The sequence below is a fragment of the Octopus bimaculoides genome, chromosome 10 (assembly GCF_046866305.1).
Source record: "Octopus bimaculoides isolate indiv1 chromosome 10, ASM4686630v1, whole genome shotgun sequence".
NCBI lineage: Eukaryota > Metazoa > Mollusca > Cephalopoda > Octopoda > Octopodidae > Octopus > Octopus bimaculoides.
This window is the reverse complement of record NC_142937.1, coordinates 95,118,962-95,131,995: the sequence shown is the minus strand read 5'-3', so window position 1 is coordinate 95,131,995 and position 13,034 is coordinate 95,118,962. Positions and strand designations below refer to the sequence as shown.

The window sequence follows — 13,034 nt, the reverse complement described above, 5'->3', positions numbered from 1 at the left end:
CGTGATTTTGTAAATTGATTGATTCCTATTAGCTTGAATATTTTTTAAGTCGACTTCAATCCTTTCTCTGAGGACCAGAAGTTGGTCCCCTGGGAGCCACTAGTTGATCTCTTATATCAAGTTTCATTCATCCATTGAAGGGGACACATCTTGTTTGCTTCTCTCACAAAGGTTAGTCATTATAATGTAAGCCAGAGAATTTAAAAACCGGTTCTATGAACTTGTGTAATTTTAGTAACCAGTTTAAGTGAACCCTTGTGAACCCTTTGAGTTCCATCATTGCATACAAAGGATATATTGTCATTTTCAAAGCATAAATATAGTGACAAAGTATCTTTGTGTGTTTTAAGATACTGGGAGCTCATCAAGTCCAACTGATTTATTCAGAGATTTCAGCAAAAAGACCCTATTCTATGACGTTTTGATTCCATATACATTATCTCTCAAGAACCAATTATGTTTGTTTTATTAATAGTGTTGTTTTATTAATAAATATTGAACTATTATAAGTTGTTGTTCTGATTTTAAACTGGTTTTTAAATGGGTTCCATTCATCTATTCCTCCGTTCAGTACAACTGTTTTATTTCTCTATTATTGATGTTCATAAAGGATATTGATTATGTATTTCTTTTTCTATACAAAACAATATCTTCCCTTTAAATTAACTTTAAAGCTATAAACCTTCTCTATATCTATGCTTTTCATCAATAATGTCTCTCGATTTCCGTCTTCGTAGTCATCATACATCTTTTAGACCATCAGAGCAACACATGTTCTCTCAGTTAAATATCAGCCAGTCATTATCATTGTCATCATTATTGTCATTGCCACCACCACCACCACCACCACTAATTTGGACATCCACTTTTCAGTACTTTGCACAGGTCAGATGGAATTTGTTGAGACTAATTTTCTACAGTTGGGTGCCTTTCCTGTCCCCATCCCTCACTTGCTTGCAAGCAAAATAATATTCTCCATTATTTTCAAAAGTAATTGAAACAAAAGCAGTGGATTTCAGCAGAAATATTATCAGAAATGGTTAATCCGTGTTTTAGTAGGAATTATATTATTTTTCCTGTGGAGTCTTAAGATATAGGATTTAAAAACATGTGGTCTCCACTTCAAAGACAGCAGGGTGTGGAGGGAAATTTAGTTACTATAGCAACAGAGGAGGCTGGTGACACTAATTGAAGTTACTGGTTTGTTTAAGGTTGGTATTGTGACTTTGGGAGTGTGCTTTGTGTGTGTGTGTGTGTGTGTGTGTGTGTGTGTGTGCGTGTGTGTGTGTGTGTGTGTGATATATATGCAGGTGTGGCTGTGTGGTAAGTAGCTTGCTTACCAACTACATGGTTCTAGGTTCAGTCCCACTGCATGGCACCTTGGGCAAGTCTCTTCTACTATAGCCTCAAGCTAACCAAAACCTTGTGAGTGGATTTGGTAGACAGAAACTGAAAGAAGCCTGTCGTATATGTGTGTGTGTGTGTGTGTGTGTGTGTGTGTTTGTTCCCCGCCCCAGCATCGCTTGACAACTGATCTTGGTGTGTTTACATCCCAATAACTTAGCGGTTCAGCAAAAAGAGACCAATAGAATAAGTACTAGGCTTGCAAAAATTATGTTCTCTATTAGTTATCACACAGATATATTTTAACCTCTCTTCATCAGCTAATTCCAGCATCAGTTCTGGAAATAAACAGTTGCTCTGTTCTGAAACATTAAACCATTCCAGCAATTTCTATTTCTAGTTCACTCCTCTCTCTCTCTCTCTCTCCCTTTCTCTCTCTCTCCCTCCCTTTCTCTCTTACACACACACACATATGCATGCACATACACACGTGTACACATATGTACAAATACGCACACACATGTACATATATGCTCTCATGTGCACACAAGTACACACAAACACATACACATGCATACATATACACATTTATAGGTACAAGCATGTACACACGCACACATGCATACACACGCACGCACATGCACACACACACAGACACACACGCACATGTAGAAAGTGTCTCGCTGGGCCTTAAATATACGAGAAAGTAAAAAGCAGAGAAAAGGGGTCAGAAACTTTGAAATCAAGGATGATCAATAAGGGGTCAAATTGTTCTCTGATGGAATATAAGAAGGACTGTGCCTTACATGTTGGTCATACAAGGGAGAGGGTAGGGGAGAGAGGGTATGGGTGAGGTGGTGGTAATGGTGTTGTGTGTGTGTGAGTGCATGTGTGTGTGAGTGCATGTGTATGTGTGCTTGCATGTATTGGTGCGTGTATGTGAGTGCATGTGCGCATGCTTGTGTGTGTGTGTGTGTATTTGCATGTGTGTGTGTGTTGTGCATGTGTATGTGTGTGCATGCATGCGTGTGTGTGTGTGTTTATTTTAAACTACACACACACATGCATAACATTTGTAAATGAATTTTGCATTACTTTCTATTTTGAGTCCCACTGAGTCAATCACCACACCTTTAAACTCATTAAGTATAAACGGCTGCGTATCTCACAGATCAGCACCACAATGGTTCTTTTCCCTTGAACTACAAGTACAATCCATCCATGAGTTTTCCGCACAATTTCTCTTTAACCAGTTCCACTCACATGGTTTGGGTCCATCGAAGGTTTTGGTAGAACATAGTTTCCAAAGGTGCCACAAAGTGAGATTGAACCTGGCACCTCACGATTATGAAGTAAACTTCTTAAGCATCTGGTAATCATTACATCTGTTAACATAGCTGCACACACACACACACACACACACACACACATTCACAAATACTTGCACACGTCGGACAGAATCAAGAGGGTCGACCATTAGACAGGTTTGTAGTTGCCAGAGTTGAAAGCGAACAAGTGAATAAGTTCTGGCAACAACAACGACAGAACAACAGCAAAGGGAGGAGTGGGAAACACCCTTAAAGTGGTTCCCTTAAAGTGGTTCCCTTAAAGTGGTTCCCTTAAAGTGGAATTCTGAAGAGAATTGGTTTGCCAGAGAAATGGCAATATTGTTGCAAATAGGAATAGAAGAAATACATGAGGATTATATTATGGGTTGGGTTTGTAGTTGAAAGGAAGGAATGCTTAACCATTCCTTATCTTACCCAGAAAAATGGTAAATGAAAATCTGAGAAAACTCTCCAGTTTCTCAGAGGAGGTGACACAGGACTGCAGATGTGTCCAACCCATATCAGCGCATAAAATAAACATTAAGATATTGTTATACTACTGATGATGATGATGGTGTTGATGATGTTGACAATGATGATGGTAGTGGTTTTGATGATGATGCTGTTGCTGCTGCTGCTGCTGCTGCTGATGATGATGATAATGGTTAGAGAGATAAAGAAAGAAGGCAGGAGAAGAGATATTGAATTCTGCACCATCAAAATTAAAAACTAATCAAGCTTGCCATTCATTTTGACAGTCTCTGCTCACAAGATGTGTTTTTAATCATAATATTTTGTTTTTCAGTTGGTTTATCGATTACTTTGGTCTTTACTCAGGTTTATTGATTAGTTCAGCCTTTACACATTTTATCGATTAGCTTGGTCTTTAGATAACACTGCACAGTCAGTTGGTTTGTCTGTCTTCTGTTTACTTTACATACAAACACTACACACTTCACAATCTGCATCAACCCATACACCACATATTGATGTTGTCACTGTCTTCCCCCCTCCCCCACCATCCTTCTACCATTGTCTCAACCATATTTACCTTAGCACCAGCTTTAACTCTATCTCTTGTGCTTGTTTTTTCTGTCTGTCTGTCTCCCACAGCCGAGTCTCATGTAGACATGCAAAGATGCACCAAGACATATGGAAGCTGTGACTCCGTAAAGTAGTTTACGTCTTCAATAACTTCCATTCCCATTTACAATGATTTATAAGATTACTAAATTGACACACAACACTTGACTGCTACTTAAGGAATAAACAGTGAGCAGACTCCTGCAATGTTAGTCAATACATTTCAGTAAATACTTGATGGGGATAACCAGGCAGGGGTTGGTTAAACATAACAATGGTTATAATGACAGCCATGATGATGATGATGATGAAATTAGAATAACAAATAACCTCTCCACAATTGTATCTCTAAGTTTACATTACTATACAGGTGTCACTTTGTATTAGTATAGAGCAATTGCACCCAAAATGTACCCCAGTAACACTGATGTACTGCAACATGTAGCTAAACGTGTTACGACATATACGTAAGTGTACTACAGAAATAATTAAACATAAATTGTAGCTGAAAGCAGTGGTGGGAAAATAAACAAACTTTAGGTTAGTTTCAATATGTTTGTGGCATTTTTTAACTTCTAAAGGCAAATTGACTGCAAATTATGGAGAAAAAAAATCTCTCTTTATGGTAATAAGTGTAAGATAAAAAAAAAAAAAACACAATTGTCAGTCCAGTGGCTCCCTCTAGTGGACCCTTGAGGCATTTCTGAAATGTTATGCTGTCTTCAATAGGGAATAGTTTTTACACCTATTAGCATAAAGTGAGAATTTTTCCCTCTATGATAATCTGCAGTGAATTCGCCTTTCAAAGTTAAAATATCTCACAAACATATTTGAATAAAGTTTGTTTTTAGAAATAACAGATTATAATTAAAATAATGGAAAGTCAGAATCAAAATGTAGTGAATTGTGAATGCAAGTGGTGGTGGTGGGGGTGTTGGTAAGACAAGTTGTTGGGGAGAGATTTGCAGGGACAGAATATGTGAAAGGGTATAGGCGTAAATGGCATGCCTTTAGGACCTCAATTTTACTTACATGGACAAATCTCTGTGTGTATTTATGTGTGTTCATGTATATATATATGTACGTATATGAAATATATATCTATCCTTAATAACAGTTGATGATGATGATGACTGTTTACTCACTCGTGGTTGGCGTTAGGAAGGGCATCCAGCCATAGAAACCATACCAAAGCAGGCATCGAGCTGGCAGAAGTGTTAGCACGCCGGGCGAAATGCTCAGTGATATTTCGTCTGTCTTTATGTTCTGAGTTCAAATTCCGCCGAGGAACTTATGAGTGGATAAGTTGATGACGTCAGCTCCTGTACTCAAGGGGTACTTGAATTTGAACTTAGAACACAAAGAACCAGAAGAAGTGCTGTTAAGCTTTTTGTCTGATTCATTTTGTTGATTCTGCCAACTCACTAACTTATAATAGTAATGATGATGATGATGATGACGATGATGATGATGACGATGACGATGACGGGCAGCCACAACGAAGCTATAAAAAAAAACAAAAAAGTAATTTTTACATCTGACGGGCAAAGGGGAACAACTGTGTCTGGAAGAGCAGAAACAGTAACAATATAGAGGAGAAATAAAGGGGGGGGGAAATGATGGTATAAGAAGGTGTGTGAGTGGTGGTATGAGTGGGTGTGTGTGTGGGGGGGGGGGGGGGGTGACATGAATGGTGACGATGTATAATGATGTTTTGCATCTGTTTAGTATGATGAGAGACATTGAACTCCTTAATCGACTTAATAGTATTACAATATGGGGCTGATGCAGTTTTGCACCTCTCCTTGAAAAATGCATTAAAAAAAATTTTTTTTCTCCAGATTCCTATGTTTAAGATGTCGGAGATTACGAATATGAAAAAAAAAAAAGTTCACTGCACCCCACCCCCTCATTTTCCCCCTTAAAATTTTGAACTTTTTCGAAATTTTTTTCCCTGTTTAGATGACAGAGATTCCGAATATGCAAGAAACCACGTTTTCAAAATTTTAAATTCAATAAGCATATATAGATATGTGTATAAAGAGATAAAAATGTGTTTTTTGCATATTCATAATCTCCAACATCTAAAACTTAGGAATCCCCCAATTATTTTTTCAAAAAACTGCATTTTTCAAGGAGAGGTGTGAAAGTGCATCAGCCCCAACAATATTATATCACTTGATGTTTATTCAGTTTTTGCCTTTTTTTTTGATTTTTTCGACAGACACCATGGTTTTGGAAGAAGACTGTGATGGAGCCACTTCAATGCAAACATCTGGCAATTCGGAGCAGGAGGTTGAAGAACTTTTTAAAGTTGGTGTGCCACAGAACTTGCCAACCATCACTCAGATCAAACAAGTTATACCAGCTCGATGTTTCAATCCTAAAGTTTCTACGTCAATGTATTATGTTGTTCGTGATGTCGTTAGTATGACAGTCCTGTACGTAATTAGTGAGTGGGCCATGAATAACTTACCTGTGTCGGCAGGTATTGTACATATACCTCTTTATTGGTTCTTACAAGGGACCATGTTCACTGCTATCTTTGTTCTGGGACACGACTGTGGACATGGTTCTTTCTCCCATCATCCCTTATTAAACGATACAATGGGAACCCTATTACATTCTTTTCTGTTATGTCCTTACTATACTTGGAAACTGTCCCACAAAAACCATCACAAAAACACCGGAAATATTGATAAAGATGAAGTCTATTACCCCATCAAGAAAAAATTCCGAAAGATATCAACCCAGCTTTTACCTGGATTCGGTCTTGGTTTAGGATGGTTTGGTTACTTGGTGCGTGGTTATAAGCCACGACAAGTCAATCATTTCAATCCATTCCATTTTCTCTTTCAGAACCATTTTCTGGGATGTACTTTATCTTTTATAGGAGACTTCATAATGGCTTATATTTTGTACATGTTTTACCAGCAGAAAGGGTTTCTAATGCTTGTTCACCATTATTTCATTCCTCTTTTTGTGTTTTCCACCTACATGGTGGTGTTTACTTTCTTACACCACCATGATGTCAACATCCCTTGGTATTCAGATGATCAATGGACCTATGTTTCAGGGCAATTATCCTCAATTGATAGGGATTATGGTTGGGTGCATGGATTAACCCATGACATTGGCACACACCAGATCCACCATCTATTTAGTATAGTACCCCACTATCATCTTCTAGAAGCCACTAGCCATTTCCGTAAAGCTTTCCCACATTTGGTGCACTATTATACTGATCCGATTCTCCCAACATTTTGGAGCATGTTCAAGAAATATGCAGCTCAGTCATTGATAAGTGACTCTACCCAGGTACATGTTTACAAATGATTGTTTTAATAATGTCAAATTTTCAAACATTTTTTTTTCCACCACTAAAATTTCTTGCCCAGCACTGGACACTTTCAGGTTATATGGTTGCTAAAGTCATATTTTTCTATTTTTTTAATCAGTTCCCCACTGAGCAATAAATACCATATCACTAATTAACTAATTAATTTCTTTTCTCTTTAACCTGATTTGTTCCTCTGCACCTTTTTAACAACAGAATAATTCCATATTTTTCTACCTCTCATTAAGAAAGCACAATCACTGTTATTCACTGGTAAAGCACGAAGAGTTTTGTCTACCAATAAACTATGGTTCTAGATATTAGTATGGAGAAGTCGAGGGTGGCGATAACTGAGGAAGGTTGGAATTTGAGATAACATTCAGATTGATTTACTGCAGGTGGTGGCTGGGGTACAGGTGTAAACATAAGATGAAATTTAGAAACAGTAGACAAATAAACTGCTTCAAAAGTGAACTGCGACAAACTTTGAGATAATGTCCTCTTAATAGGATGACTCAGTGGTTTTGGAAACCTGAGTTTTGCAGAGACGAGATCTAGAACTGAGATTATTCTGTAAGGGCATGGGAATGAATATTACCGTTGTTGCCATAGAAACTTGAAGAACACAACATTAAAACAACCGTTTAAGATACATAGAGACATTGAAATCGAGACCAAAATAGTGGAATTGTAGACAATTGCCATATTGTAAATATAATTTGCTAAACACTTAAAATATAATAATTTAAAATTTTGGCAGAATGCCAGTTTTATGTGAAATAAGTCATTACATTGATCCCAGTATTTCACAGGTACTTTATTTTACCAACCCCCAAATGGATGAAAGACAAAGGTGACCCCAGTGTGACTTGAACTCGGGATGTAAGATGATAGAAATGTCACGAAGCAGTTTTGCCAACACTCTACTGATTCTGTCAACCCTTTGCTCTTTGTTTGTGACTTAGGCCCAATGCCATTAATTTTGAGGGTAGGGGCTTGTCTGTTCCATCAACCCAGTTCTTGTCTTGTACTTCATTTTATCGATCTCAAAATGATGAAAGCAAAGTCAACCCCTCAGCTTCATTTCAATGGAGAATGTAAAGGTAATATTTTTCTGATGCTCTAACAACTTCACTACTACTACTACTACTACTACTACTGACGAAGGGTTTATGTGCAGTGAATAGTCACACAATAACAAAATAAGATGATGAAAACACCAAAAAGAAATTTGTGGAAAATTTGTTTTTTTAGAAACTAATTTTGTTTGAAGGATTAATGATTTTAATTAGTAAATGAGGAACTGTAATCGGTGTAATAAAGTGAGCAATTTTTGGAGTCCTTGAAATTATCTGTTTACCCCCCTCCCCCTCCCCATCACACACCGAAATTAATCGTGAGTGATTGTTTATAAGATATTTAAACAATTTTTCATATAAATCGCGATACACAGATATTGTTTTGAGCTGAGTGGGGGTGCTAGATTCCTTTGTTTGAAAATAAGGACACAGATCGTGTCGTACAGCCTGCTGGAGACGATGTCTGCTGGGGCTAAATTACAGCAACATTCGTCCTAAACCAGGACTGCCATGTTATGTTGGCAAATAGTCTTTACTCTCTGGTTTGTTTTCTACAAATACTTTGCCGAACACATGAACAGAAATACACATGGAGTTTTTAATATTGGACATGCTTCAAGGCGGGGAGCTGGCAGAAACGTTAGCACGCCCGGCGAAATGCTTAGAGTGGCTGGAGGCAAGAAGCAGCAACAAATTACCTACAAATCCCATGGAGGTTGAAGAATCAGTAAATATGAATCGTAGTTTTACAAAAGTTATCTCCCTTACACTTTTAGCTAAGCTACTGTAAAAAAAAAATTGCACAGCACGACATTAAGTCTATATATATATATATATATATATATATATATATAAAGGAGAGAGAGAGAGAATGTGTGTTTGTTTGGCCAACTGATATTGTGTCACTTGTCACCATACTTTTAGCAGTCAAATAATTCAAATGGTTGTAGTCATTTAAACAATTTAAATGAACATTGGAAATATTTGTAGCTTTAAATGTGAATTAAGATTTTTAAAAATATGTCTTTTAATTACTGTCAATCAGTAGTTATTTTAATAACGAATGGGAAATTTTCACTGGGTAATCTATGAATGAATATTTATTTTTATTACGTATGGATAGATATTTGAAATTAAGAATAGAAACAAAAAGAAAACTAGTCTGAATTAATTTGAGTCTTTCACTTTATACTTTAATGAGACGGTGTTTATTAATGTCTAATTGACATTGGAGAGAAAGAGGTTTAAAGTTAAAACTAGAATATCCGATTCTCTTATAAGCCATGGATTAGATACTGTGCCATTAAATAACTAATCGTCAGGTGGTGAGCAGGCAGAATCATTAGCATTCTAGTCCAAATACTTAGTGGTATTTCGTACATCTTTACACCTGGGGTCAGTGTAATTGACTTAGCCGTTCCCCTGAAATTACTGGCCTTCTTCCAAAGTTTGAAACCAATATATAAATAGTCAACGTTTCTGCTGGAAATCTGTCTTTCAGTTCATAGAAATTCCTCTAATATCGCAATTCCACAACCAAACAGGTAAATAACTCAGAAGGTATGATCACAAACACAAGCTGGTGAAATGGGATTTCCCTGAGGGATCTCTCAAGTTACTTTACTCTTTGGGGTGCATAGCTTGAAGTTTCAGCAGTCTCTCCAGGTTGACCTGCCACTGCTTCACACCGAGAGGTCACAATTCTGGTATTATGGACATGGGATTAGGAAAGAACCACAAGACAGATTCTTCAAACCAAGCCAACTGGTACAAGAGCTTGAGCTAGACCAAGAATCGGAAGGTCTGATGGTGTCCATTGTCTCAAGTGGTCATGCTTGGGAAGCCAGCCAGAAAGTGTAAGGACAATTGCTCCTAATAGGAGCCCATGGAGGAATCACCTGAAGACTCTCCCTCCATGACCCTCTCAGGAATAGTGGGTGGAGACAATGGATGGACAACCAATTCTATATTGATAAATTTATTAAATACATTTAACACATTACTACTTCATTTCACTTTTTATCTTGGCTCCATGTACTATATAGAAGCAAACTAATTGTGACCAGTGCTCCAGTATGACCAGAGCCCACAGGGAACCACACAAATAACTAATTCTGTGTCCTTATGGTTTCTGCTGCCATACTGGCATTGGTTGCAATGGGTTTGCTTTTTCTCTGGAAATAGAATCTTAAAGCAACAAAATATGATTCCAAATTTTTTGATTCTTTATTTATTTATGCAGAATTTCCAAGTTTTATATTTAACATTTCAAAATTTAAACAATATATTAAAAACTAAGAATTTATCACATCCACCATTTTTTGCTGTTGATGTAGTCATTTTGCAGTTTTTATTAATTTTTTTTTTGTGTATGGAGGATATTTCATGATTAAATTTTGTAGAAATATTTCAAAATACACCATGAAGGCAGCATAGCCTCTGCTACGATGTCTGAAATAAAACAAACAACCATATGATGTAATATATATAAATTAATAATTTAATTACTTATCACTTGATTTATTTCTCCATTTATAATACAAACAATTGCAGATTTCAGAATTTGATGCTCTTACCATTTTTTAAAAGTAAATTAGAAAATAGAAAAATGATGCCACCTCTGTTGGAACTGATCACACCACAGTCTACCTAAATATGTCCGAGGCATTGAAGCAGCACTGTATTTTTTCAAATATAACACCCCTTCCTTGTATTGTTTCATTGAATCTGATGTAATGTTCACTTTATTTCTAATAAAATCATTTCAGTTCTTTTTTTAAATAGTTCTTTCTAAATTTTGAAATGTATATACATACATACATACGAATGTATATGTATATGTGGTTTATACTTATATACACACACACGTGTGTGTCTATGTATGTGCGTGCATGTATATATGTGTGTGCATATGAATATGTATGTATGTATATCTTTATTTCTTCTTGAGGCTAGTATACAACAATTATGAAACTTTAGATAATTGTTTTTTTTTTTTTACCATTTATTGCATGTAACAAAGGAAATAAATAAATAAAATGCATTTAACATCAAAAACTAATTGTTTGATAAAATGTCTGAAAATGTATTCTTGCACCTTTTTCATATTGAATTTAAAAGTGAACCACAAGAAGAAGATGGAATTTCTTTCAGTTCTGTATTTTATTATGGTTCTGGTGTTAAACATTTTAGGATATTTGTTATGGGTTGAGCTTTCAGTGCCCTGGAAGGACAGACTAAATATTTCCCACTAGTTAAAGAAAATCAATCATCAGAACTTGGTCGAGGAGGCTCTTGTCAAAGGATGGCATGTGGCCTCATTCCATAATGAATATATATATATATATATATATATATATATATATATATATATATATATATATATATATATATATATATATATATATATATATATATATATAATTCTTTTATTCGTTTCCTTGTTTCAGTCATTTGACTGCAGCCATGCTGGAGCACCGCCTTTAGTCAAACAAACCGATCCCAGGACTTGTTTTATCGGCTTCTTATACCGAAACATTTAGTTACGGGGATGTAAACACACCAACATCGGTTGTTAAGCAAGGGGGGAAGGCAAACACAGAAATACAAATGCATACACCCATCCATCCATCCATACATACGCACATACATACATATACGGCGAGCTTTCAGTTTCCGTCTACCAGATCCACTCACAAGGCTTTTGTCTGCTCAAGGCTATAGTAGAAGACACTTGCCCAAGGTGCCACGCAGTGGGACTGAACCCAGAACCAAGTGGTTTGGAAGCAAGCTTCTTATCACACTGCCACTCTATGTATTTACTTATTTTTTAAAGTCAGTGTCTATGTGTTGAAAGACACACACACACACAGAAACAAAAATAAAATAACTATATGTATCAAATTTTGTGTCTAGGAAGACTCATTATATCAATATAATTAACACACGTACAAAGACGAAGTATATGTACCACACACACACAGTCATGTTCTGACATTTGCGTTCCATTGTGTTGAGACTCGCACTTAAAATTGCCGCGTTTTTAATCAAAACTTGTTAGTTACTATGGTGACGATAATTCGTATCTCTCTCTCTCTCTCTTTCTCTCTCAGCAACAACCTTTTTCTCCTCGCCTTTTATTCAAAGTTTTACATATAGACATGCACTCACACACACAATCAGATATGCATATACATATAGACATACAAGCCTACAGATGTACAACACTTGAAACCAGTTACCCAACAGATGTTTACAAAAAGTGAAAGATAAGTGAAAAAAAGAAAATATCTCGAACTGATAAAAAAAAATGGCAGCAATTATTGCAACCGGACGATAGCTTCAGATTTCTACGAATCATTACCGGGATTCTTGAATACGTGACTAACTGCCTCAATAGTAATCGTGAGGTGCTGGGACAAAATCACAAAGAATTTTGTCAAGGAGTTACAAATCCAAGCTGTCAAAATATGTGAAACATTCAAGAAATTTAGCATGGAACAGATACACACATACAGTGCCACCTATACCTGCGCGCGTGTGTGTGTGTGTGCGTGCAGGGTCCAAAGGGAGAGATTTTCTTCTCCTCTCCAGTTATGTAGTTTCCTCTGGGCATTTTTAAACAAAAAGGCCAGTTTCATCACAGGTGAATACCTGTTGTGCGATGTAACCCCTCGACTGCGATCAGCTGACAGAATTCACGCACGAAATTTCGAAATCTCGCTGCTTCTCCATATCTAACGACACTATGAACACCGATCCTCTTCTTGAAATTATCAAACCAGCCGCAACTGGTCTTAAATGCATCTATTGATGTATCTTCCCTCGATGTTCCAGGGTTCTGCTTCAGCGGATCCCCCATAC

At 36.7% G+C, this 13,034-nt stretch overlaps 1 protein-coding gene across 1 annotated transcript in view; it reads left to right on the top strand.

Annotated features, from left to right (window-relative positions):
• The window catches only part of LOC106883679 (uncharacterized), a 13,571-nt gene extending 4,679 nt beyond the window's left edge, over positions 1 to 8,892 (top strand). The window contains exon 2 of the mRNA XM_014934779.3: positions 5,980 to 8,892. Within this exon, the coding sequence (XP_014790265.1) occupies positions 5,985 to 7,091 (1,107 nt within the window). The 5' untranslated portion in view covers positions 5,980 to 5,984 and the 3' untranslated portion in view covers positions 7,092 to 8,892. The remainder of the gene's footprint in view (positions 1 to 5,979) is intronic.
• The last annotated feature ends 4,142 nt before the right edge of the window (positions 8,893 to 13,034 follow it).